Raw genomic sequence first — 25,639 nt, 5'->3', positions numbered from 1 at the left:
ATGCTGCTCCTGCAGTAGGGTGCAGCTGCAGGGGCTGGTGGGGCCCTGGGACCCTCGTCCTGGCCAGGCTGGGGGGTAAGGGGGGCTTTGGGCTGTGCCCTGCTGGGGTCCAACCCACAGGAGCCCCTGTGCACCCCACAGCTGAACCTGGCTCTCTCCTCTCTGTAGATCCCATACTCTTCTTCATCACCTGGTACATACGTGGTGAGTCCTCCTGCTCCGTCTGTCTGTCCTGTCGTTGAGGTGCAGAAATGTTGGGGCTCAGGGAGCTCATACGATTTGAGGAGGAAGCAGTGCTGTGGGGAGGGGGAGCTGGGCTGGGTTTGGGAGTGTGAGGTCCAGCTGGGAGGGGTGTTAGAAAACATGGGGAGGTGGGCGATGCTCGTGTTTGCGTGGCTGACCCCCGCTTCGTCTCTCCGCAGGGTCCGCCTGGCGGCGGCGGTCCTCCGGGGACACCCATTATGCCCAGTCCCGCAGGTATGAGTCATAGAATCATAGAATCATAGAATGGTTAGGGCTGGAAGGGACCTTCAAAGGTCATCCAGTCCAACCCCCCTGCAAGGAACAGGGATATCTCCAACTAGATCAGGTTGCTCAGGGCCTTGAACGTCTCCAGGGATGGTTGCTCATCCAACCTGGCCTTGAACGTCTCCAGGGATGGAGCATCCGCCACCTCTCTGGGCAGCCTGTTCAACCTGAGTCCCCCGAGACCCCCCATCTCAGGGGCTGCACTGCCAAGCACGGGCAGCCCCTGCCCAACCTTTGATAGCAGATTTATGTAGCTTTTGTCTTTCCGGGGAGTGAGCGGCGTGGGCTGCTTATCTTTGGGATGGCATTTGTTCCTATATCCCCCTTACGGATTCAGATACCGGGGAGGTGAGGAGCGCTCCGTGGCAGGGAATTACCTCTCTGCGTTGCCCAGCCAGGAGTTGAATTATTTTTCACAGTTGAATTTCTGTGATTAAAAACTTTGTGGATCTTCATTAAATACAAATTAGCCCGAAAATCGTGGTACTTAGAGGGAATTTTAGGTGATAAAATACAAAAGAATGAGTTCAAGTGGCACGAGTTTGTTTTAATTAAGAAATGAATTAATCACCCGACTTACTGGGCCTCACTGTTCCACAGATTCAACAAATTCAAGTGACAACATCTACACAATGATTAATCCAGTACCGCCCGCAGGCAGTCGATCGAATGTAAGTCTGCTTTCTAATAATTTACATATCAGATACCATAACAAATCATAATTAACTTCATCAGTTGAGAGTAAAGCAGTTTAATTGATTTCAGCCATTTGTTACAAAACAGAAATAAAACAAACCATCAAAAAGCGATTAACTCTTCGGTGACTTTGTTAATTTTTTATGCTTATTAAGAGAGCGGCGGTCCTGCTGCTCCGGCCGAGGCGGTGGCAGCTGCGTGCCCCGCGAGACGCTGTGTTTTGTGGGACGGGGACAAACTTAAATCTCTTTACATACTAGTTGGAGGGAGCCCTCTGCGCTGCTTGCACCCGTCTGGCCAAATTTTAGAGGTGAACCCACAGGACTATGAGCTCCCAGATGTGCCCGACAGCCTTTGGGGGTGGATGCATCCCTCCTCTCACCTCGCTCCGGAGAGATGGCTGGGGAGGGGACGGTCCCTGGGAACTGCCGTGGCCATGGCAGACACACAGGGTGGTTTTGTGGCTGATTTTGGTTTTGTCGCCTTTTTCTTCCGCAGTTCCCGATGGGTCCCGGCTCCGACGGCCCCATGGGCGGCATGGGTGGCATGGAGCCCCATCACATGAACGGATCGTTAGGTGAGCGCCCGCGGCGGCGGCTGTGGCTTGGGGAGCCCCACCATGCCTTCGCTGCCACGGGATGCTGACAGAGCATCCCAGTGCCTGCTCCTGTCCTGGGGTCAGCCCCCAGTTCGGACCAGTGCTCAAAGCAGAGTCCGTGGCTGGGAATTAGAAAGGGGATCTGGGAGGAGTGGGGAGCAGGGCAAGGGGGAGTGGGGGCCGTTGGTGGATTCTCAGTAAGGCTGTTCTTTTGTGTCCCCCTGCGCAGGGTCAGGAGACATAGATGGACTTCCAAAAGTAAGTGGGCTGCAGAGCGGGTGTGTGGGCCCCCCTTTTCTCGGCACTGGGATGCTGTGTGACCCCGATGGATGGGGACATGTCGGCGTGGGGGGGACGTGACCACGGCAGGCAGGCTTTGTCTTGCCACCGTGATGTTTCGGGAGGCACAAGGACCTGCTCACCGCCTCCCCCCTCCAATCTCCCGCAGAATTCTCCAAACAACATAAGTGGCATTAGCAATCCCCCGGGCACTCCAAGAGACGACGGGGAGCTGGGAGGCAACTTTCTCCATTCCTTCCAAAATGACAATGTGAGTGAGTGCCTCTCTGGGGACAGGGACAGTCCTGGCATGGGGATGGGTGGGCTGGGTGATGGTTGCCTTTTGGACCTGGGTTGTGCTGTGTGTGGGCTGCTCCGGGACAGAAAGCAGGAGTGGAAGAAATACGCTGGTGGGTGCAAAATCGCGTCCTCAGCAGGATGGGGTGTACCGAGGGAGGGGAGAGGATCCCACGGGATGGAGGGGAGAGGATCCCATGGGACAGAGGGGAGCTGGCGCGGATGCAGCCAGTAGTGCTGGCCTCGCCGATCCAAGGCGCTGCGCCTGGCTGCAGACGTCTCTCCTCCTCTTCCTCCATTAGCAGCAGAGACATGCATGCGTGTTAATTATTTGTTTGAAATTGCATCTCGCCCCATACTGTTCTGCTGATTTGCTCGCCGGAAAGGCGAGTTACAGAGCAGATTACGCCCTGATGAATTCAAGTCTCCGGCACATCCTCTCCTCCTGCCTTACTCGATCCAATTAGGTTTCCGTACAGTTGTCATAAGCCTCCTTTTACATCCCCCCTTCGGCGCCGGGGTCTGGCCCGCCTGGTTTCTCACCCTGGCTCTGTCTCTCTTCCAGTATTCCCCCAGCATGACGATGAGTGTGTGATTTCCCTCCCCCTCCTCCTCTCCAGGATCAAGAGAGTCAGCTGCCGTTCGGAGGATCTCAACGAATTATGCAAGAAGAAGAAGAAGAAGCTAGGTGTATGGGCAGGGAGACGCGTGGCAGGGGCCAAAACCCCAGGTTTAGTTTCATGCAATAAAAAGGCTGAACTTTTTATTCCATAAAACATGAAGGACAAAACTTAAAATATTTCAAGACATGACAAGACCCTTCTTTGTGCGGAAGGGTTTATATATGTACATGACACTTCTTTTTGGAAACAAACGGAAGCCTCTAGCACCCAACTCCGATCTCTTTGCTTTGTTCTTTTAAATAAAGACAGAAACCGAACCTGTTGTATGTTTGTGCCGTGCGACACCAGGAAGCTAGTCTAGATATGAAATCTCATGTTGTCTCTGTTGTAGTCATTTTTTTAAATAAACTGGACAGTTTACAATGGTGGTTTTCGTTCAGAAGGCCTGTTTTTTTTATTTTTGGTTTTGGGGTTTTTTTTTCCTTCTGTTTTTGGGGTTGGTTTTTTTTTCTTTGGTTTGTTTGCAGCACAACGCTTCCTCCTCCAGTTAACAAGATCTGCTTTGGGGAAGAGACTCCACCACCTCGTTATAAACTTATTAACGCAGGTGACCCCCTTCTAGGATCACATCCTCGAATGAATCGTGATCTTGCTCTCTGTGACTGTGGCATGCACTGTGTTAGTCTTTCCTCCCCTCTCCGAGTACAAGAAGAAATCTCTGTCCCTCCTTTCCCCAGAGTCCTTCAGCTGGTTCACTGCAAAAATTGATTTTTTTATATATATTTTTTTTTTTTAAATCCACTGAAAGAAAGGGTTAATCTGACCTGGGACTTTGAAACTGTGATCTCCAGCTAACTTTGGGGGTTTTTGGGGGTTTTTTATTTGCTTTGGGGAGATTTTGAAGTGGGGGGGAGGCGGTTCTTTTCTTTAGAGATGTGCTCTTGTCAGGGTTTCACTTATCTATGATTTGGAACTGGATGGAGATATTTTTTAAGGAATTCTTGTTGTTAAAATGTAACCTTGCTATTCTGTAGGCTCGCTCTGTAATAAGAAAATAAAAATTAATGGCAAGCATCGAAGGCCCTTCCTTCTGGCGGGAGAGGAAGGGACGAGCCAAGGCAGCGGGTTGGGATCTCTGTACATGACACTACCCTGTAGTTTGGTCTTTGTTTTTCTCCAGCTCCCATTTCTGCTCCATGTATATCATATTCTGTAAAATATTCTCTCCCTTGGATTTGACCTTTGTGCGGATTATTGAAAGCATTGTATCTTGTTTCAGTGTTTTTTCTTACCTTGTAGTCTGGTTCGAAAATTACCGAGAGGGGAAAAAAAAAAAAAAAAGTAATTATTATACATTGTAGTTTGTGTACGATATTTGTTGATAATGTTTTATTAAAGGGAAGTCTTTTTTCCGCACCCCTTCATTGAAATGTTTTTGGGGAACATTTGGCTTGTTTTTATTATTCTGACTGCAAGACATGAGATGACAAAACTTTTTTTTTTTTTAGTGTGTAATACAGTTATTTTATTTTTTTTTTAAATGTTTGCCTTCTTTTTCCTAGGAATTTTAATTGTGCTTTACTTGTAGAAAGTCGCTGGGGAGGGAGGGGTGGGTGGGATGGGGTGAGGGGGATCCTGAGGGTGTCAGTCTCATAGTTACAGTCAGGTTAATATTTTCCAAGTAATGCTGAGAAATAACCAAACGCAGATTTGTTGCATCACAAATATACCCGGGGGCTCCCCAAGGAGTCGACTATTTTTTTTTTTTCTTTTTCCACTTTACGATTTGTTTGAGTTTAGTTTTGGGTTTTTTCCTTTTTTTTTTCTTTTTGTTCTGACGTGAGGAAATGAAAGGACCGGTTTTAATGTATTTTAAAATGAATAGCTAAATTATTGTCTTCATTGGTATGGGATGGTTTTTTGAATGAAACGGTTCTCCCTCCTTCTTCCCCCCGCCCCCCCATGCTGTAATAAATATCAACATAAACATTTGATTTCGGTGCTCTGCTGTTTGTTCCTGGTGTTTGCTCCAGACCAGAGAGGGGGGTGGGGGGATTTTTTTTTGACCCTTATTTATTGAGGACCAAACCCCAGCTTTGGGACGCGGGAGTGGAGGTGACGCAGAGCTGAGAGGTGGCCAGTGTTGAGGTGGGGTGGGGTGTCTGGCTGAGGCTGGGAAGGTGGATGGGGATTCGGCTGGGAGAAGTTTGGTTTAATGATGCTCGCCTGTTTCTTGAGTTCTTTTTTTTTTTTAAGCATTTTGAAAATTTAGCTATTAGCCCAGGAAAATGGTCATTCTTGCCAGCATCGGGCTGAGGATGTGCTGTGCCAGACCCATGCCCTCCCCACGCCCAGCCCACCTCGCTGCAGGTAGAGGGGAGGTTTCAGGGGCTAAAAAGGGGTGGGTTTTTTTGCACCTTGTCCCCCAGGGTTTCCCCATTAGAGGCCAGAGGAGCTGCGACGCCGGTGGGCGATGGAGGATGGTGTCCCACGCAGCAGGTTACAGCTCAGGGGTTCCTGGGGAAGAGGAGCTGGGTCTTGCTACCTCCCATTGCTGTAGTCCTGCACTGCTGGGAGGTAAGGGAGGGAGGGGAAGGGACGCAAGTGTCACCTTCAAATATATATATATATATAGGCTTGTAATGGGGTCTGCTGACCCCCTCCTCGAGCAAGGGCAGGGTGGGTTCATGCACCGTCGCAGGATCAAACAGCTCCAGGCTCTGAACCAGCTGCTGGGGATGGAGAAACCCCGGCCGAAGCTGACCTGGTTCCCCAACAGGCAGCATCAGAGGCTGCTGCAGCACTTGGGGGAATATTGGGACTTTTTAGGTCTTTAGATGGGTGGTTGCAAGTGCTGGGTGCCCAAAACACACCCAGGAGCCGCTGTCTGAGCCTTGTTTGCTGCTTTTGACTAGTTGGGGCAGGATATGGCTGGCTGCCATCGGCAGCTTCTCTCACTCCTTGAGGGAACATTCAAGCGTGGGCTGAGGGCTCAGGGCGCTGGGAGCCATCCTGGAGCTTTGCTGGTCCTGGGGGATGCTTCCACTCCAGGCACCTGCAGCCACCTCATTGCTGCGATGGCAGGAGTGAGAGCTGTGCAGTTGCAGATGCTCATGGAGCAGAGGGGCGATGCCTTGGATGACTGCTGGGTTTGGGAACCACCCAGAAAATCATGGTGCCCACAGAGCCCATTAGCATGTAATCAACGGCGGGTCAAGGAGCGGTGTGCGTTCGCCCCCTTTGCTACCTGCACTGGTTTGCCTCCAGGTTAACGCCACAGAAGTCCTGTGCCAGGTCCGCAGCCGTCCCCTGATGCCATTTTCAGCCCAGGCAACCACATCCCTCTGTGCTTTGCAGAAAATAGCATGCAAGTGTTATCTGCCATTTGGAAACATGACTCCCGAGGGTAATTAGTTGACACTGACAGGACCTCCTGCTGTCCTGGGGCCATCCCTGCCTACGCTGCCCAGCCAGGCCCCTCTCGGCTGCCCGGAGCGATGGACAGCACTGCTGCCTGTTGTCTGTATCACAGAAAAGCCCTTCCCGTTTGTTCTTACTGGGTTACAGGCTAATTTTATTAAACACCACCATGAGAAACTGCCAAGTTCCCTCCTCTAAATGTCTCCTGAGCCCAACCTTAGGGATAATTGTCTCCCACATTAGTTTTCATTAAATTAAATGTGGGAGGAGGATCTGAACAACCAGGGGCTCCGGTCTGAGCACGGCATGTACTCGCTGGCACAATGACTGCAGCTCATGGAGGCGGATTTTGCACTGGGAGTGGTTCAGAAGAAGGTGGTGTGGAGTGGTGGAGCCAGGGCAGCACACCATGCATCATGCCCAGGGCAGGCTGGGGGCCAGATCCTGCACCAGCGGCTGCAGAGCTCTCCTCCCAGCAGCACAGCACTGCCAGGTCTCCATCTCGGCGTCCAGCCACCCTGTTCTCACATGTTCTGCTTCCCCCGGCTGCCGTTCATTAAAAGTTAATGCCTGGTTCTTGCTCCGTGCTGAGGTAATGCCATTCATCTGCTGACAAGCCTTAATAATTTATTGATGCCAACTCAGATGTGCATTTGTGACCTGTTGTCCTGCTCTCAGTGCCATCTCCCTCAGCTGGGCTAATTCCAGCAGGTCACACTGGAGAAACAAGTGGGTGAACAACGTGTAGCATGCTTGGGAAGACCTGTGGGACACCATATACATGTGCACGGCTGTCCATGGCGGGGGGGGGGGGGGGCTGCTCTGCAGGGGCTGCCTGGTTCACCGACCTCGTACCTGCACCACAATGGACCAACCTGAGCATCCATCCCAGGTGCCAAGCTGGAAGCCCTGCTCTGCCTCCCTTGAGTTCCCCTCTGGGACCTCAGAGGAGCTTACCCAGCACAAGGATCAGCTGCTCCTTCCAGCAACATGTGAATGCTGCTTCCTCCCTCGGCGCAGGGGAGATCAGCTGTGCCCTGAGCAAACCAGAGCCACAGCCTTGCCTGCTTGTGTTTGGTCCTCTCATCTCAAGTGGCTTCCTGACGCCTCCTGAAGCCTCATTCCCCTGCCAACTATATCGCTTCTGCCATTTTTCAAAATGGCCTTTGTTGTCCTGTGCTCATGCTTTGTCTCTGCTCAGTCCTGGGGACAGCAGGACTCCAGCTTCACTGAGTTTCTCCTCTTCTACTGCCTGTCCTAATAGAGATGTCTTTGTTGAGAGGCAAAACCCTCTAAACGGACTTTGGCTCTTTCTCAGGCAGACCATCTTCACAGATTCCCACATCTACTAGAAGCACGCAAGGTGTTCCATTTCTCCACGTCCCCTCTCCGCTGCAGTCACTCTTCTACGCTTCCTTAGTGAAACTGCTCTGCTCAGGAATGTTCAAGGCAGCGGCTGGCTGCCCCACAGGATTTCCTCCCTAAGACGAGTAATGACCCAAAGCTGGAAGGGTGAGGGGATGTCAATAGTCCGAGGGCTGTTGCCTAGAGCTGTTCAGCAGGGTCCGTGGGACACAGCAGAGAGCCAACAGCCTGAGAAACACCTTCCACAACAGTCTCCACAGAGCAGGAGTGTATTAAATAAATACATTCCTAAATCACTGGGTGCAAATTATAGATCTGAGCAGATTTAAATCTATGAGCTGAATTACACGTCCCTGGAGCAGGCAGAATTAACATGATTTAAATCCACGCAACGCTTACTAGATTATTTCTCTTTCAAGCATTTTTCTCCTAACTATTGAGGGATTTGTTAATTTAACTCACAGCCGACGCATCCCATTTTACTGGGTGCAACTGCTGATCTGAAATTCGACTGGTGAAAGTCTGTTTTCTGAAATCTGCAGAGTAGAGCCGTCTGATGGATTGAGGCTGGAACACACAACCGTCGTGTTCATCCAGATGGCCAGAGAAGATCACGAAGCACAGACCAGTCTCTGACACAAGACACTGAAGTGAGATGAATTTCTTGGAAGTCTGCTCTTCCACACCTTAAAATAGCACAGGCTGTCCTACTCCTTCCCATGTGCTGGAGGGTATCAGTGCAGAACTGCAAAACATTCCACATTTGGCTGGAGGTGATTTAGCCTTTATTTTACAAAAACCACGCTAATCCCCCCCATCTTAAAAAGAACATGCTTCCTGCTCAGTTAACTCCGTGTGGCAGGAAGAAATTTTTCCTTTGTGTTTTTAGCAGCAAGTATCAGCTACCAGGCACCAAAGTTTCACGCTACATTCTACACCACTTTCCCAAAATGGATAGGTCTCTTCATCCAGGATTGGGGGATAAAAGAACTGTGGTTCTATAGATCCAACAAAGCAATCTCAGCGATTAAGTGCTCTGGGAACTAAGCGCAGGGCAGCATGACGCATCCCAAAGCGGCCAGGAGTAAAACAAAGTAAAAGCCAGGCAGAACGAAAAAGGCTCATGTCTCAGGCTACCCTCTTGAAGCTTTGTCAGGCTCTTCCACGTAGGCTGCATTCAGAGGTGCTCAAAGCAACCTCGGAAAATAGGTTTGAGCCTAGCTCTGTGTAAAAGCACACCGAGAGCAGAACCTGCGCAGAGGAATAACGACTGGCTTACGTTCTTTCTAGGCAACAGCGGAAAAGTGCAGGAGGACGCATTTGATGACTCTCTCTAACCCGAATCCAGAGGTGAGCCCCTAAATAAAGGTTTTTTTTCATGCACAATTTAGTTTAAAAAATATTTACTTTCAGTAACAATATAATTTATTTTTCCAAGTAAAATTAATCCACCTTTCTTTAATTATGTGATAGTTCTGGCAAAGAGAAGCAGCAGGTACAGTTGGTGAAGTATTCTCATTTGAGCTGAATCTCACACAGTTCCATGCAGATACAGTGCCAGAAACTTCTTGAATGTGTCTGGCTGAAAGCCATATATTCCAGCGGGCTTCTGCAGAGGAAAAGACACGGATGCTCAGTTTGCAGTGAAGTGATTAATGCAGACAAACAACGGCTTTAAAGCCGCTTGACTAACACTCCAGACATGGTAGCTTCCAAATTGTGCTCTCCCTCCCCAGATGGGTTGCTGTGGGTACTTCCCCTGGAGTACATCTCAAACGGCACAAACCCTTTGCCCATCAAACTGAGAGGCCCTCCCAGCGTAACCAGCGCTGACAGCACCGTGCTCTATTTACTCTACAGGAAAGCTGACAGTTGCACGTAAGCGCTTCCTTCATCAGAGCACAAGCCGATTTTAAACAAGCATGTTACAAGACGGGAGATTACAGATGGGGATATCTTTATGTAGGAGTTCATACGAAGCTTGGCATGTGGCTCGCACGCTATCCGGTACATCAGCACCACAAATACTCCCTGTCACTAACACCTGCTTAAGTAAGAACAAGGCCAGTGCCTGTCAGGTCCCTTCAGCTGGTTTAAAACCCAGACTGCAGCTCTATGTCAGCTCCCCCAGATCTCCGGCAGAGGTGAAAATGTAGGATTTCCAGGACCATTTCCCAAGTTTTGCTTGGGTTCGCTTACCAGAACGACTCTCTTCTTGACTTCCGGAACACACTGGGCCTTTTCATAGAGATTCTGATCAGAGTCAATCCAGACTAGATTTTTTACGCCATCACCAGAGACGAGGTCTGTTGTATTTAACTGGAACACCATGAAGTGGAAGAGCTGGCCATCTGTGCCAACACTTTGCACCACTATTGGCTGCTCCAAAACCTTGGGCTCATTCTAGGAAAGAAAGGAGAGGGGAGGAGAACGCTTAAAAAGCCAGTTACTACAGAAATTGTATGAGTACTTGCTGATTCGGCATCTTCTACTTGGTTTAAGGCCGAGATTTTAATAAATGTATTGTTACCTTGCCCAGAAAATTACTCTAGTCAAACAAGTTTTGAATGTAGATTTTGTATTTTAATTAAAATTCCTCCTTCGGCCAGCAATGAAGTATCAATTTACATACTTAGCTGTGGGATGAGTTAGAGTTTTACAGTTGAACCTACTCCCTGGTTCCTACCCATTACTCCTCCAATGCATGTGTTACATCACCAACACGCTCATTGCTGAGCGACAGTTTTCTGGATCAGCAGACATCAGTAACCATACCTGAAGGTTAGAGTTAGACCTCTGGACTGGGGAGCTCAGATTTGAAAGCTATTTTAACATGCCACAGCAAGGGAACTTCACGACTCTTTCCACTACCTGCCGCACTAGAGGAAGAACAAAGGCCCAGTGAGTTGGCACCAGTCTCCAATACGTACCCCGTACAGCACCCTGGCCTTCGCCAGCGCGTTGCCAAAAGCAAACATCAGCATCTTAGCACGAAGTTGTTCTGGTCTGAACCTCCTAGTACGAATGTTGGCTGATTCCAGGAAGAACAGAGTGTGGGGATGAGAGTACTGATAACCATCTTTAAAACCTAAACAGCAGATAATCGTGTCAGAAATCGCTCAGTAAGAGACTACGCCGCCAATGTTTCCTCCCATATCTTCAGGAACTGTTAAGAGTCATGTGCCGGGATTTAAGTTCCCCACTGTCCTGCTCGAGGCCACAGGTCTCAAGCACTTGCACCACACATCCTGTGCCCAGCTACTGTGTCTCTTCATTCCCACCTACCCCCTACCCACAGCTGTCCTGCAGAAGGGCAAGGACTGCAGGCTAACCTGAACACTTAGTCTGACAGAAAATTATTACTGATGGCTAGATTTACCTGTATCGTTGAGCTCTTTGTACACATTCACTTCCTGAAGATCAATTGTAGGAGAGATGGGATAGAAGGTCTCCAGAACATGTTCTTCAGTGGCCAGTATCTCCTCCTTGGAGGCTACTGGTGGTATTGGGGTCAGAGAGTTCATAAGTATTCCATTCATGCCTCGGACCTGAAGGAGAATGGATTCTGGGGAGGGAAATAAGGCTACATTCAAACATTGCTGAAATAAGATTAGGGAAAGAGGTATGTTTCCTTTTGGGCAGCAGCATTCTACCAAGTCATTGTTCTGCAAGGCTCACTCTCTCTCCCCCCCTCACCTCCAAACTCCTCTTAAATAGCAGCTCAGCTGTAGGTTCTGCTTCTAAAATACCAGTGTTAATTGCTGGTGTTAGTCTCTTAACTGAACATATTCAGAAAAACAACAGTACAGATTTTGGACACAAAAAAAAATAATCAGTTCTAACACACTAGTTCTCTTCTCCTGCCATCTTGTTGATATTGTCTAGAACCCTAATAATCTTCACAGGGCAAGTATCCTGCCATCATCCAAGGCGGCCCATGCTTATAGCCCTATTTAAAATTTAAAGAATTACCTGGTCCCAGAAATTGTTTTATTTTCTCCAAGTCCTCATCCTTAAAGCTAGTGGCTTCGTTACCCTTCTTATATTAATAAAAAGACCTAAATGCTTCCACCACAGCAGCAACTAACCTCTTTCCCACGTAGCTGATATCCTGTAGTTTCTAGCCAACATTCTTTTAGTCAGAGAAGGATACTTCACAGCCATTGACCGACACAAATGTAGCAAGTCTTCAAACAGTACTGGGCTTTAGAATGAGAAAAAAAAAAGTTACATAAAAATGTGATCATAATGGCAAGCAGATGCTTCTGGGACACGAATACTATAACATTACTGTATGTTTAACATATAATAGCATAACATTTCTAAACAGTTAACATATTTTAGATCAATATCCCACACGTCAGTCCTCTTCCAAGTTGGCAGAGGCAACGTTTATCATTAGTTATTTAAAAAATTGACATTCTACATCAGCCAGAAGTAGATCTCAAGTTGAAACACAGACCTTGGCCAAAATGCAACTTTAATGTAGCGTGTGTGTTCGTGTTGGTACTACTGTCAAGATCCAGAACTGGGTGTTTTGGTGGTTGTTTTTTTCCAAGTTGACAACCTGATACAAAGGGTCTAACAGTTTTGCACAGTAAGTGAATCACTCAACAGCAGGCCTCTCTGAATTTTCTTTGTCACATTAAAGATTGTGGTTCTTACACTACCTGCTTGATGACTGGCTTACGCTAAAGCCACAATCACACAGCAGAAAGATGCTCCCTACAACTGAGGACTTACCAATAATGTTCTCTCCTGGGAGCAACCTCTGTCGTGTCCCAGAGCCGTGCGTGCGAGATGGCGTGTTTCACCCTCTCCTCCAGGCCCTCGAACTGGTGAGCTGGGTTGTCAACGATGCTGAGCACCGGCGGAGGCAAACCTTCCACCAGCTTCGTCTTGGTGAGCCACTGCGCTTGCCGCACTCCTTGAAACAAAAAACAGGGAAATACGGATTACTGCGGCTGCCAGGTAGGCAGCGTGGTTAGGCAGCGAGGCAGGGCGGGCGCTCCAGCACCCTGTTTTTATACACTGTGTGAGGGGAAGCCTGGGCTGGCGGCGAAGGGTACCATGCTTGGGCACGCTGCGGGGCCCGGGGCAGCGCTGCGGGGATGGAGAGGGGCGGCCCGGGCCACGGAGGGCCAGCAGGCCGGAGGCACGGGCCGCCGGGCCGGTACCTTCCAGCATGCGGACGGTCTGGTGGCAGATGTAGCAGCCGCGCTCCTTGTAAAGCTCCATGTCCTCGTAGCGCGGCCCCCGAGTGTGCCGGGGGTCGTGCCAGCCGCGCTCCCAGGGCGGGAAGCGCGGCCGGGCCAGGCCGGGCATGTAGTGCTGCCGGCCGGCGTACGTGATGGTGTCCAGCTCCACCTGCTCCCGCACCGGCCGCCGCTCCACCGCCCGCGCCAGCTCCTCCGGCGGCGGCCCGCGGGTGGTCCACGGCGTGCGCGGCAGCGGCCCGCGGCGACGAGGCGGCGCCACGCAGGTGAGGATGCCGCGGGTGAGGATGCCGCGGCCCCGCGCCACCGCCCCCGCCCGCCTCAGCGCCATCTGCCCCGCCGCTGCCGCCATCCTCCTCCTCCTGCCGCCGCCGCCTCAAGGCCGGCCCGCCGCCATCTTGGGGCGCGCGGCACGGCGGGAGCGCGGCGGGCGGGCTCACCCCCCCTTCCACCCCATCGCGGCTGACTGACAGCGGCGGCAGCCAATGGCGAGCAGGCACCCCGGGGTAAGGGAGGGTCGGCAAATTGCCTTGCGGCGGAGAGTGAAGGGTAAGTGTCGTGTTGGTCAGTCAGGAGGCGGGCGGGGAAGGCGCCTCCTCTCCCCTCTCCTGCGGAGTGCGGGGAGGGCAATTGGGAGACGAGCCCTTGGCGGGCAGAGGGCGGCGGCCGCAGGGCGCTGTGTGGAGCCGGGCCGGGGCTGTGCCCCGGGGCTGCTCTGTCGGTGGGGCGGCGCGCCCCAGCCCCAGCCCTGGGCGCGCTCCGTAAGTGCTCGGAACTCTGACGGTGCTCAGCCCCGCGCCGGAGGGCTCCGGGCTCCGCCTGCCGCCCGGCTGGGGCTGCCCTCCTCACAGCCCGCAGAGGCGCTGCGGGTGCTCGGCGCTCCGGGCCGGCTCAGGGGGTGCAGAGCCGTCGTCTGCTGTAGAGAGCAGGACCGTTCGCCTTAATTCCCGCTTTGCCCCGTTACATGAGAATAAATGTGCTTGCGTTGCAGGGGTGAAGGGTTGTTAATTAATTCACCTTGAAAATTAAGTCGCTCTAAGTGCTGAGTGTTCTTGGCCTCGGCCTCGTCACCCGTGGCTTTGTAATTTCCTCTGGACCTCCGTTTGTTTAAATAATGCAGGTACAAGTGCATTGGGAACAGCATTGTGTGAAAATAGCACAGTCTAGATACTGGCGTCTTGATTTCGGTTTGGGGAGCGTTTGGTTGGTTGGAGTACAGCTCTGTCTGAAGCGATGGTAGCGCCAAGGCATAAACATCATGCTGCCGGTGCGTCCTGTTGTTTCCAACATGTCTGTATTCACAGCCGAACTCAAATCTGCTTATAACCAACGTGTCTGTTTGCCTGTGACTTTACTACGTTTGCCTCCAGTCTTTTGGCTCTAAACCCCGCTTTCAGCTCCCTGCCCTCCCCGTTTCAAAGCAGTGCTCCAGCAGGCCGCATCTTGGTGACTGGCGTGTGTTATTTGTTCTCATGGACAGAGCTGCAGATGTTTAAGATGTTTCTGCTCTGGGTGACCAGGCTGCTCTTTTGTTGGAAATCACCATGGCAGAACGAGCAGGAGTAAGGGTGTGCCTGCTGCTTCTGGAGGTAGCTTTGCCTGGAATGCCAGGCTGCAAAAGTGGAGCCTGAGGCTGGGCAAGGGTCTCCTGTGCAGCTCTGGGCTGGTGATTGTGATGTCTGGCATTCCTGCACCGGACAATACAGAGGCAGTGAGCGCTTGAATGAAAATGGAGCGTTGCAGGCTCCAGATCTGCTCACAGGCTTTCAGTTTTCTGAGTCCCCTGAGATAGACATGCAAGATGCTTGAAAGAGATTTCTCAGTCCTCCTCCAAATAATTCTTGGCTGATGAGCATGTGCCACTCTTCATCGTGCTGTTTTTGATGCAAGGCTTGTTTTACAGACAATGAGTGGAAATGAAGACGACTGGCTGGCTCTCAAACCCCAGGAACCTTCTCCATCCCAGTGCTGCGGCAGCGGCTGCAAACCCTGCATCTATGATGTGTATGAGAAGAAGCTTGCACAATGGGAGAGGGCCAAAGCAAAGCAAGACAAAAGCCTCCTCATGGAAAAGAAGGAGCAGGTCAATCTATCTTCATCACATCCTAGAGCCAATGCTTTGATTGTAGTTGTGAGCATGTGGGGTTGTGGTGCTGGGTGAGGGATGCAACAACAGATTAAAGCAATGTCTTAAGAGAAGGCTGTGAACGCAGCTCCCCAAACTCTGCCTTCACAGCCACCCTCCCCCTTGCTGGCTCTCTCCCTGCTGTAATGTGATTTTCCAAGTGTGGAGTTCGCCCGGGTGTCGCGTTACAGCCCCGGGTCTGTGGCTTCTCCTTGCTGGGGTACCCCAGCCAGCCAGAGCCAGCCTCTCTGGGAAGCGGGAGTGGGTTAAAGGTACAAAGAGTCACAATTTTCTCTGCTGACAGTTTCCTCGGAGAAACTACGTTTTTGTGATCTTTTTCATCTTTTCCTGTTTTTTAGGCTCATACTCTTGAGCACGAAAAGCTGCATTGTGTGTGGTGGAGTAGTTGTCTTCAGTGTAATTTTAAGCTTGTCAGAGCCCTTTTACATAAGATTAACTATGCTGGGTCAAGCAAAATGGGTCAGCATTGAATGAGCTAACAATATTTCCTATTTGCAGTGGTCATCAGTAGGTTTCAAAGTTGCCCCCAAAGCAGAGCTCAGCTATTTTAGCAGCATTATTTCTGTTTGTTTACAGACATGAGAAGATGATTGCAGTGAGTCATAATAGGATGACTTTGTTGTAAGGTGTAAAACTGTGATTTAAAAAGGGGAGGGGGGAAATGCAAGATCCCAAAGTGCGTGCTGCAGAACATGATAATGAATCAGCAGAGAGCTGAAATTTGCACTGGGCCCCAGCGTTTGATACGTGTTCTTCTGGAGTCCTGAGTATCTCCAGCGCTAAATTAGCACACACGTTTGCTTCCAAAGAAAAATGAAATAATAAAAGACACTGTCTAACCAAGTAATTATTTATTGTTGTTCTTGCAGAGCAATAATTCAGAACTGAATCCAGATACATTTACTGCATTCAGCATAAGCTCAGTGGAGCAGCTAACAGAGGACACCTACCAGTACAGATTTGAATTACCGGGAAATAGCAGTCTGCAATTGGGTTTAGGACAACATATCGTGTTAAGGTATTGTTCTCTGTGCTGGTTAAACAGTCTGCATTATGGAACTCAATACGTAGGTTTTTGTCAATACACAAAGGCTTCATATCAGGCAAATCATAATTTCTATACCTCCACAATGGCATAAATGAAAGAACTTGTCAGCTCGTTAGCTCTACTAATTTTATGGTAAAAGCCGTTCCAAAGCTGTATTTTTCTTCAGCGTTATCCTTGCGTCGGTGGGTCAGAAAGAACTAGGTGCGATTAAGAAAATCCATTTGCAGAAAGAAAGAGTCAAGAATAGATGTCACAACAGATGATTTACTCCAGCTTGTTGGGATGAAGACAGTGAGCTGTGCTTACCCTACAGCTTGCTGTTTTAGGCTGTGTATCTTGGGGTAACTCAGCACCCAGGGTATAATCCCCAGTGTCCAGGCATTTCCTGACTGATTTCTAACAAAACAACCCTCCTGCGCAGTTTATTGCTTGCCAGAAAGGAGCCACTTGGGAAAAGTTTCTGTCTCTCTAAGCCATCTGTGGTGATCATTGCCAGATAGAAAAAGTCATGCTATGATGCCATCGATCTGTATCTGTTGGCATTATTTGTACGTTAACAGCTGATGTGCACAGCTGGTTGGCTGCTGAAAGTACACGCTTCTTCCTTCAGCCGTCTCTCCTAATGCAGCAGAGGAAGAGGTTCGGTCACTTCAATCCATTCCTGGAGTCAGGAGCAGAGCAGGGTGGATGTATTCTATGGAAAGAGAAGACTTACGTGAAAATACAGTGTGATCTCAGGTCAAGTCTGTGCCCTGGCTTTCATTATTTAATTACCAGATGCTGTCCAAACACAAAAAGGAAAGTAGACCCCGGCGCAAAAGGGATAGCAAACTTACCATGAAAGCATTTTCTCTTCCTTTCGCCACTCTTATGTGTTTGGCTGTTTCTCACAAAATGGCTCAAATGTCCTTTCAGTGTCCGAGGACTGAATATGTGGTACAGCTGGGGCCACCAGTGCGTAAACAAAAGTTGCATTTAGCTGTTATGTTCCCCCTGGAGTTTTACCTCTGGAAGGGAAATGTTTTGCATCTGTTCACAGGCTGAGCCCCTGGGAAGAAGACCTGCTACCTCCCTCGTCGCCCCAGAGAACTGCAGAAGTTTGGTAATACCAGTCAATGACCCGAGTCACAGTGGGTTCCTGTATTTCTCTCCTCAGAGGGGTGGTGAATGGTTTGGAGGTCCAGCGAGCCTATACTCCAATTAGCCCAGGGCATGCAGAAGGTTATTTTGAAGTTCTGGTGAAAGTAAGTAAGCCTGTACGATATGGATTAGAGTCGAAGGTGCCAGGGACTGTGTTTTCTTTAGGAACCAAGCACGCTGTCAGCACTTCAAGTGAGACTTTCTCAAATCCCTCATGGGCTGTTTCTGTGTTGTTCTGAAGCAGTTGTGCTTTGCTGATAAAAATTGCAGTTTTTCCCACAGAACTGAAAGCAGAGGAAGGTGACACACAAACAAGTGCTTTGCAGCATAAGCCCTGGGAGAGCCTCTTGGGAGCCCTGCGGTCACCAGTGTGGAAAGAGCCCATTTTACTTCCCCAATTTCATTTTACCTTTTCAATCTGTCTTTGAAATTGCACCCAGTTGTCAGCCCAGTTGAATGACTGATTTTGGGAAGTCTTTGCCCAGCCCTTGTTCTCCCCTCTGTGTTTTGCTTTAAAAACACTCCTCAGAAAAATATTTCATTTTGGTGAAAAATGCAGACGGTAGGCAGTTGTTTCTGGTTTGCAGGCAGGGCTCTGAAGCTGCCTGCAGTCTGAGAGGGTCCCTGTGGTCCACAGGCACAGGCTGCACCTATCGAGGTGGGTGGAGTGGCATAGCCCCATTTTAGAAGAGTGTCCTGGCCCTTCTGGGCCACCACAAAATGCCGATAGAGTTCAAAAGAGTTTTATAGGAGAACTAGGCTGAAAATTTGTCTGAATAAAGTCTGCAGGGCCCTCATAATGATTATTTTGTGTGGAGAATCATAGAGTCACAGAATGGTTTGGGTTGGAAGGGACCTCAAAGATCATCTAGTTCCAACCCCCCTGCCATGGGCAGGGACACCTTCGACTACACCAGGTTTCCCAAAGCCTCATCCACCCTGGCCTTGAACACTTCCAGGGATGGGGCAGCCACAACTCCTCTGGGCAACCTCTTCCAGTGCCTCACCACCCTCAGAGGGAAGAATTTCTTCCTTCCATCTAATCTAAATCTCTCCTCTTTCAGTTTAAATCCATTACCCCTTGTCCTATCACTACATCCCGAACACCAAATTGAAGGAAATTTTTCTGATCCTGCATTTGTATGTCACTAGCGCTTCCTCACAGCAGACACAGACTTCAGTGGAAGTGCGAGGTGTCTCAGGTGACTTGCAGAGAATGGCCACTTGTCCTCTGCCTGTCTTCCAGGATTTCACGTTTTGGGGGTTTGTTCTGCGTTGTACGTTCGAGCACAAACCCTGTTCTTTAGAGAAGGATACAGCTTCTATAGGATGCCTGTGGGAGGGTCGTTTCACCATTCTCGTGGCAATTGGCAGGGGAGAGAAACGTTGCATTTGAGTTGCATTAATAGGATACGTTCCCAGGATGACTGTGAAATTTCATGTATACTTGCTTATTACTCACAGGTTTTGCATTTCAGTAATAATAGTAATGATTGTAATGATACCTTTCCTTTATATGGAACCTTTCATCCCAAAGGGAGCTGGAGTTATTCTCTGGCAGTGACAAAAGAGCTTGGTAACACCCAGTGTAAAGCAGCCACTTTTGTAACTCCCTCTGTAGGTCGTGGTGTATTTCACACTATTCAGGCAATTTTGGAAAGTGCTATATTATTATTATTATTATTACTATTACTGCGCAATCCAAGCGCTGTTCGAACCCTTCTGTCTCCTGTTATTACAGCGCTGCATTTGTGATACTACAGTTAAGAGTGAGGGAGTTGCCATTTGCAGAGCGTAACCCTCTTTTTGAGTGATTTTATAATGTTAGGGTTTCTCTCCATGTAAAACTGGGTGTAGAAGTTTTCCCCCAGGAGATAATTATTTTTTTTCTTTTTATTTAGAAAAATTCATTTTTAAACCCACTCAATCACTTCTCACTTCAATTTTTTGAAATAATTTTGGTGAAAGAAGGATTGTTTTAGTTTCCATTACCCTGGTCCACTGGGATTAGGCAGTAAGCGGGGCTGACTTCTCTGCTCTTGCCTTGGGTTTCCATCTGCATTCGAAGAAGGAAGGTATAAAATACTGCTCCTTTGATGCGACTGCACACTCTTTGCAGGAGACTTAGCACCTGCCCAGACCTCTCTGAACATAAAATGCTTCTGACTTAACTCAGAGCTTGGATGTATGTTAAGCATTTACCTTTTGAATGTAACAGCTGGTGCTAATGGTTCTTGATACTTCAGGTATCTTGTTTAAGTGAGGTTGTTAGGAGGGGAGGAGCTTTATGTTCTTTATTAGCTAACACTGCTTGCAAGCACAAGCACACGCTCACTCGATTTTTCTTAGCTTCTTTGTGGTTCACCAGTTTTGTTTGCCTGCAGTGCAGCTTGGTGGCCAGCCAAGGCACTGGGGTGTGGAGCTGGGCTTCTGTCCAATGCACGTGCAGAAAATACCCCAAAACACGCTTCTTTTATGTGGGCTGGAGTCTTCCAAGGCTTCTGTCACATCCCATCTTTTGACCTCTGGTTGTGTTGCTCCTCCTCAGGTTTATCAGTGGCATCGCCTCTTGCGAGACCAGTTGTCTGCCGCAGCTGTTGGCCTTATCTGCTCTGGCTATTTGGACCAGCCCTTGTTCTCTGGCCAGATCCCATAGACTGAGGCTGTTCTTCTGTGCATGTTTGTTCTCATGAACCGTAAAGTTATCGTACGTATAGGGCATAGCAACAAGACTGCTTGGATGAGCCCTTCGTTTTCCAGCCTCTCCTTGCTTCTCTGTTTCCAGCGAGCACTGACCCTTCCCCACCAGTCATGAATGAGGTTAGCATTCCTGCAGGCCAAAGCCTAGATAATATTGTTTGTGTCTGGTGGAAAATAAGACAGTTTTTTGCTAACGTTTTTCTTCCATGAGGCCCACATTAACATATTTTTTTGAAAATGTGAAGGCATCCCTTAGCATCCAGATGATCTGTTCTGAAAACAAAGAGTTTTATAAATGAGAAACCTGACTTTGGGTCACTAATTGTATCAACACAGCATCTGAGAGACTGAAATAAAGCAAGAGTTATGCAGTGTTTATATAACTATCAGTACCCAGAGGGCATTTTCAAACCCCATATTCTGAGATTTGGAGAACACTTGAAGGCTTGGACTGTGCTTTGCATTGAAGACACTCTTCTGTGTGTGCTTGGTAAGCAAGAACTCTGATAAGCTTTTCCAGTTTTGGAAATTCAGACTGCATGAGAGTGGGTTGTGTTTACATTATAGTCAAGCTGGAATGTATCCAATATGATTTAATTTAAATGTCTTTGTTTTGGGTATAACTTTGAGTTATTTTTCAAATAGAAGGGTCTTTATTTCTTTTAAACACATGAAATGTTTTTTTTTTTTTGTCCCCTTCTTGTTTAAATGTAGATAACTTTATATTTGACTTAAAGCTGGGAAACTTTCCAACAGAGTATAATTGTTCTTTTCTTTTGTGCAATGTTTTTTATTAGTGCTATGAAGCTGGGCTAATGTCACAATACATAAAAACATGGAAAAAAGGAGACATGGTCTTTTGGCGTGGGCCGTTTGGAGGGTTCCCATATCAACCTAATAAGGTCAGTTGCCTAAGAGACAGGGGATGTGGCAGCTTGTGGCAGCTAGCTTTGTTTAATACTCCAAAGGGAAGACATCAGTTTGATTACTGTTTTCATGATTATTTTAGGGACTTCCTGGGTTACTAAACAGTGCTACAGCATTAGCAGTCAACTGGAGAAAGTACACCTTATTGAACTGCAGGATATTTAAGAAGGAAGAGGAGAGGGAGGTGAATGGGAGACTGGAAAATATTAGCAAAGCTCTCTGTTTATCACTTGCATTAGAAGTTCCTGATGGGTTTGACAAAGGAGCTTATTTTGCACGAGCAATGAGTGTGGATCAGTTTTTGCCTACTTTGAACCACATTGCTGTTTCGTGACTGAGCACGAGCGAAGGGGGGGTGTTGATCTTTTTCTCTTTTGGGTATTCCCTGAACTGTAGCAGCTCCACTGGGGTGTCACGTCACCCAGCCACTCCGCAAGTGTTGATCCCACCTGCTGATACCAGGCTCGATGCAAAGAAAGGCAGATCCAGTTTCAGGGGAAGGCTTCTCACACGTACTAATTTGATTACTTAATTCTGACCTTTCAAATGAGGAGTAAAATTGAAACACTGGTCATTAAGATCCCAAAGCCTTGGTTTTTCTTCTTCAATTTTTTTTTTTCCACTCGACAGAAATAAAATCCCAGTGGCCTAGCTCCATGCAGAATGATTGTATTCTGCTTCCTGAAGTACTCTCCCTGCTGTTTTAGGCTACTGTTGCCTTCTTTTCTTAAAAGCTTCCAGATAATAATTTGGGACAGAACATGGCAGTCATACCTAGAAGTAGCTGCGTTCAGGGGCTGTCTGGGTGATCTGTGTACATGCAGTTTGCAAAGCACCTGAGCAATCTTTAAAACAACTTGCTGTAGAAGAACTGTTTATTATTTAGGAGTTATGACATAGATCCCAAATATTAGTTTCATAGTAAAATTTTCTTTTATCTCTATTTGCTACCGGTAGAATAAGACTCAGATTCAGGCAGATCAGATCCATTCACAATAAACTGCCCTGGCAAAACAGAGCACAAGCAGCCTGTGAGGACTTAATAGGGGCTTAAGTCCCAGTTCTGGCATTGGTGCATGGGCTGGCAGCTGGGGAGAGTGCTGGGAACATTCTGTCCTCCTACACACAGCACCTTACTGCCTGAACATCCCCATGGTGAGTAGAGTGAATGTCCCCCCTTGCAGGTGGGAAGCACCATGTGCTGCTGGTAGCTCTTTGAGAAAAGTGAGATAACGCACCGGGAAGGTACGTGCATCAGGATGGAGCAGAAACCATTTCCTCCAGAGACCGTTCAAGATTGTACTTTGCAGCACCCACGATAAACACAGGGATCGTTTCCAGTGGGAAAACACGACACAGTGGGTCGGCAAAGTGTACTGCAGAATTGAAACTGAAATATAAGTTAACTGAAATCAAGGCTAGAGTTAGGATAAATTATTATATTTAGGTAAAATCCAGTTTCATTAGATTTTATATGTAAACCCTTTGCAGGGATATATAATGCTTTGCAGAAAAACACGTTCTGAGATTTGAATTTACCAGTTCATGACCTTCTGACACGTTCTCTCTCAAGGGGCCCTTTACCAGTGTGGCAGCAAGGAGGAGCTGACCATGAGCACATCCATTTCCAGTCACCACAGCTCATTCAAAATTCTCTCTTTTGTTTTTTAGCATGGAGAACTCCTCATGCTGGCATCTGGTACCGGCCTCACACCAATGCTTCCCATCCTTCAGTCCATAACAGATGACGAAGAGGATGAAACCTTTGTAACTCTTGTTGGCTGCTTCCCTACTTTTGACAAAATTTATTTGAAACCTTTTCTCCAGGATCTGGCTCGATACTGGAACGTCAGAATATTTTACGTCCTAAGCCAGGTAAATAAATGGATGTGAAGCACGTTGGTATAAGGGTTCTGTGTGCTGGACGAGCCTCTGCCTCCTCTGCTTTTCTATGAGCGTGATCTTAATTCTTTCCAAGTCATTGAGGCTATTTTGTGATCCAGTAGCTGCTATTCTTAAATCTGCTACATATTCTCACACTGCTACCAGTCTGGAGAATTTCAGGGAAGCAGCCGTTGTGGCTTGTTCCTCTTTACCTGCTCGGTAGCTGTTCTGTTGGGATGGACCCACGGATTCATAATCACTGTTGATTATTCTCCCCCGACTCCAAATGGTTGTTGCTTCACCTAAACATTTGTGCAAAGAAAACTTGATTCTGAGAGACTCGCAGCAACTAAACTATTTCTTCTTTCCTAATATCAGTGCCTTAATCTGTCCTTATCTTCAGGACAGGTATCCCTATCGTTGTCTGTCCCTGTCATTCATTGCTCTTGGCTGGAACTCTCTTCTTCTAGTATGTTAGGACCAACTTCCCAGCAATTATTTTTCCCAGCTGACCCATTTTTAAACTTCTAAAAGTTGTTTCCCCATCTGTAAAATTATTTTTTCTGCCAAATCCATGGGATGAGGGCATACCTCTCAGTGGTCGTACATTTTGAGCAGTCTCTTTCATTTCCATTTGGTCCCAAAGTTGCCTGTGTTCTGCACAGATTTGGTAGTTGAAAATTATTTCCCTCAGAAATGAGGATTCATTGCAGGGAGGATATAGAAAGAATTATTTATGTTAAGGGAATGAATCCCATTGCATTTTTAGTTTCTCAGATGAATCATTTTTTGTATCTCTGTGGTCGATCTGCCTCCTACGTTATGTTCTACATACGGCCTCGGCAATTTCAGGCTGGGAATAGAGAAAAGTGCTTGTGACTTAGGCCCCCCCTCAGCTGCCCTGTAGGAGCGTAACTGGTAATTGTCTCTGGTGACACAGCTTAAATACACTTTTCAGGACAGTGCTGTCTCAAGAGCCTGAGGAGGTCTTGGAATTCAATAAGTGAAGGGCAAGAAACCCTCCTGACCCCTGTCAACACTGTCTGCCCTGCATGTACATCTCTCCCTTTCTTCTCTCCTCTTAGCACGTTTGTTGTCCAGCACTTACTTGTGCATCCTCCCTTTTAGGATTAAATATCTGTCTGTCTCAGTATTTCAGCCTGCTGTCTGTCACCATCTGAGCACCTTCTGCTTCCAGTTAATAGCAGTAGGAGAGTCCCTGCTGGATCTAATGCCGTGGGATCTAACATTTCTCATGGGATCAGAGCTGTGTTTGGAGCAGGGCTGGCTTCTTTTGAGTTTGATTGAGGGACACGAGACTGAAAGAAACTTGGGAATGGGAGAGGCAATAGAGAGGAATAGACTTTGGACTTGGGAATAGAAAAGGCGTTTTGGGAAGTGTTCTCAAAGAAGGTTCTGCAGCATTTATTAGTGATAGTTACACTCTGGTTTTGTTCAGTCCCCTCTGAGCAACTGGGTCCCGTGGCAGGGAGAGATTTGATCTGGGCTTTGGAAGAGGAACGCAGCTCTCAGGAAGAGTCTCTTCTACTCAGGTGGAGTCACAAGGGTGAAAAATGTCCTGTGCGGTACTCTGAGGGGAGGAGGGAGGTTAGGTGTTAAGCAATCAATTGTTCTGTGTAACGTGACACACTGCAAACTTTTTGCCTTTTCAGGAAACTTCACTGGAAAAACTTCCTTGGAGCTATCAGGAAAACACATACACCGGTCGTCTAAATGAAGACTTGATGAAGACGATAATAAATTCGTGTCGAAGAAAGCCGTTTGTATTAATCTGTGGCTCTTCTGCATTCAATGAAGATATGAGTAAATATTTGAAAGCTGCAGGAATTGAAGAAAGTTCCTGTTTTGTCTTTTAGCAGGGTATTCCTGACCTGAGGAACCTTGGACGTCCTTCTTTCTCTGCAGACATTGCTCAAAATCGGTCCTCTCGAGTTCTTGTGTGTATGCTTTCATAGGCCTTTGGATCAAATATTTGTCTCCAGTATGATTCTCGCTCTTGAGAGTGTTTTAAGGATCGGCTGCCACTCCAGAGTGGCTGTTACGATCACCCACACATGGGGCAACAGCGCATTAATGTTCCTGGAAGTCCTCACATGCAATTTTGAGAGAGATCTCCTATGGGTACTGAAAAGCATCCAAGTACAGAGCTCTGCTGTAGTACGAAGACCAGTGACTCGCTTTGCAATCTGAGTTAGTCCGCAGTGGTATTGTGCCCTGTTAGATGTCCAGGGAAGGGATTTAATTGTCAGGGAGACGACTGCTTGGCCAAGGGAACAGCAGAGCACTGGCCCGGCACTCTAGAGTCCATGGGGTTCATTTTGGTTGTGTCATTATCTTGCTGGGTGATGCCAGGCAAGTCACTTCAACCTCTCCGTGCCTCAGTTTCCCTGTTCTGCACTAATACAGAGGAGGAGGAACCCATCTCCTCTGAAAAGAGCCTTTTCAGCCACCTATGGAATAGGCTGTACATGGGGATGGAATTACATGTGATGCCCAGTGAGGACTTGGGCAGACTGGCCTCCTGCCCTAGCACAGCCTGCATTGGCTACCCTGATCCTTAACCCTTGTAATGCTGCCTGGGGAGAGAAAGAGCATGTCCTAAAACCCCATGTGGGAGAGCACCTGGGCTGTAGCTGCTGTCTGTCAGGGAGGGTGGCTGGTTGTTTTCCACATCCCCTAAGTGGTGTAACATGGCCCTGGTTTGTTCAGTTGAACCTCTTTTCAAATAAACAGCTGTTTCCTTTTGTCACA

At 48.2% G+C, this 25,639-nt stretch overlaps 3 protein-coding genes across 33 annotated transcripts in view; 2 read left to right on the top strand and 1 right to left on the bottom strand.

Moving 5' to 3' along the window:
• Window positions 1–3,446, top strand: part of SSBP3 (single stranded DNA binding protein 3) — a 56,007-nt gene extending 52,561 nt beyond the window's left edge. For 16 of the 30 annotated variants that reach the window (XM_086617452.1, XM_086617473.1, XM_086617464.1 and 13 more), the window contains 7 exons: window positions 169–204; window positions 423–477; window positions 1,129–1,199; window positions 1,723–1,801; window positions 2,052–2,080; window positions 2,271–2,372; window positions 2,964–3,062. In XM_086617452.1, coding sequence (XP_086473578.1) covers window positions 169–204; window positions 423–477; window positions 1,129–1,199; window positions 1,723–1,801; window positions 2,052–2,080; window positions 2,271–2,372; window positions 2,964–2,993 — 402 coding nt within the window. In that variant the 3' untranslated portion in view covers window positions 2,994–3,062. Of the gene's footprint in view, window positions 1–168; window positions 205–422; window positions 478–1,128; window positions 1,200–1,722; window positions 1,802–2,051; window positions 2,081–2,270; window positions 2,373–2,963 lie in introns of all 30 variants that reach the window. The other 14 variants (XM_086617472.1, XM_086617470.1, XM_086617459.1 and 11 more) reach the window with 7 other exon arrangements.
• A 5,797-nt stretch (window positions 3,447–9,243) lies between these two features.
• Window positions 9,244–13,374, bottom strand: MRPL37 (mitochondrial ribosomal protein L37). The gene is made up of 7 exons (XM_086617542.1): window positions 12,984–13,374; window positions 12,550–12,733; window positions 11,895–12,010; window positions 11,186–11,371; window positions 10,737–10,894; window positions 10,006–10,209; window positions 9,244–9,415 (listed from the first exon to the last, which is right to left on the bottom strand). Exons 1-7 carry the CDS (start codon window positions 13,372–13,374, stop codon window positions 9,338–9,340), a joined length of 1,317 nt encoding a protein of 438 aa, XP_086473668.1. The 3' UTR covers window positions 9,244–9,337.
• Window positions 13,375–14,061: 687 nt separating this feature from the next.
• CYB5RL (cytochrome b5 reductase like) lies at window positions 14,062–25,029 on the top strand. 2 transcript variants are annotated; one of them, XM_009992674.2, is made up of 7 exons: window positions 14,062–14,142; window positions 14,926–15,105; window positions 16,038–16,186; window positions 17,373–17,460; window positions 20,854–20,958; window positions 22,655–22,858; window positions 24,541–25,029. In XM_009992674.2, exons 1-7 carry the CDS (start codon window positions 14,137–14,139, stop codon window positions 24,742–24,744), a joined length of 936 nt encoding a protein of 311 aa, XP_009990976.2. In that variant the 5' UTR covers window positions 14,062–14,136; the 3' UTR covers window positions 24,745–25,029. The 2 variants fall into 2 exon arrangements, with proteins under 2 accessions (XP_009990976.2, XP_086473553.1); XM_086617427.1 differs by lacking the exon at window positions 14,062–14,142 and having other exon boundaries at window positions 14,926–15,147.
• The last annotated feature ends 610 nt before the right edge of the window (window positions 25,030–25,639 follow it).

This window comes from Tauraco erythrolophus, chromosome 10 (assembly GCF_009769465.1).
Source record: "Tauraco erythrolophus isolate bTauEry1 chromosome 10, bTauEry1.pri, whole genome shotgun sequence".
NCBI classification, from domain to species: Eukaryota; Metazoa; Chordata; class Aves; order Musophagiformes; family Musophagidae; genus Tauraco; species Tauraco erythrolophus.
The sequence above is the reverse complement of the archived record's forward strand: the minus strand, read 5'-3'. Positions and strand labels throughout refer to the sequence as shown.

Excerpts from the sequence above, each read along its gene's own strand:
- MRPL37 (XM_086617542.1), bottom strand. The coding sequence starts at position 13,374 with ATGGCGGCAGCGGCGGGGCAGATGGCGCTGAGGCGGGCGGGGGCGGTG. Across the intron at positions 10,895-11,185 it reads CAAAGAGCTCAACGATACAG|GTTTTAAAGATGGTTATCAG; the intron begins GTAAATCTAGCC and ends TCTGCTGTTTAG. Across the intron at positions 10,210-10,736 it reads AGGCCAGGGTGCTGTACGGG|AATGAGCCCAAGGTTTTGGA; the intron begins GTACGTATTGGA and ends TTTCTTTCCTAG.
- CYB5RL (XM_086617427.1), top strand. The coding sequence starts at position 14,929 with ATGAGTGGAAATGAAGACGACTGGCTGGCTCTCAAACCCCAGGAACCT. Across the intron at positions 16,187-17,372 it reads GGACAACATATCGTGTTAAG|AGGGGTGGTGAATGGTTTGG; the intron begins GTATTGTTCTCT and ends TTCTCTCCTCAG. Across the intron at positions 17,461-20,853 it reads ATTTTGAAGTTCTGGTGAAA|TGCTATGAAGCTGGGCTAAT; the intron begins GTAAGTAAGCCT and ends GTTTTTTATTAG.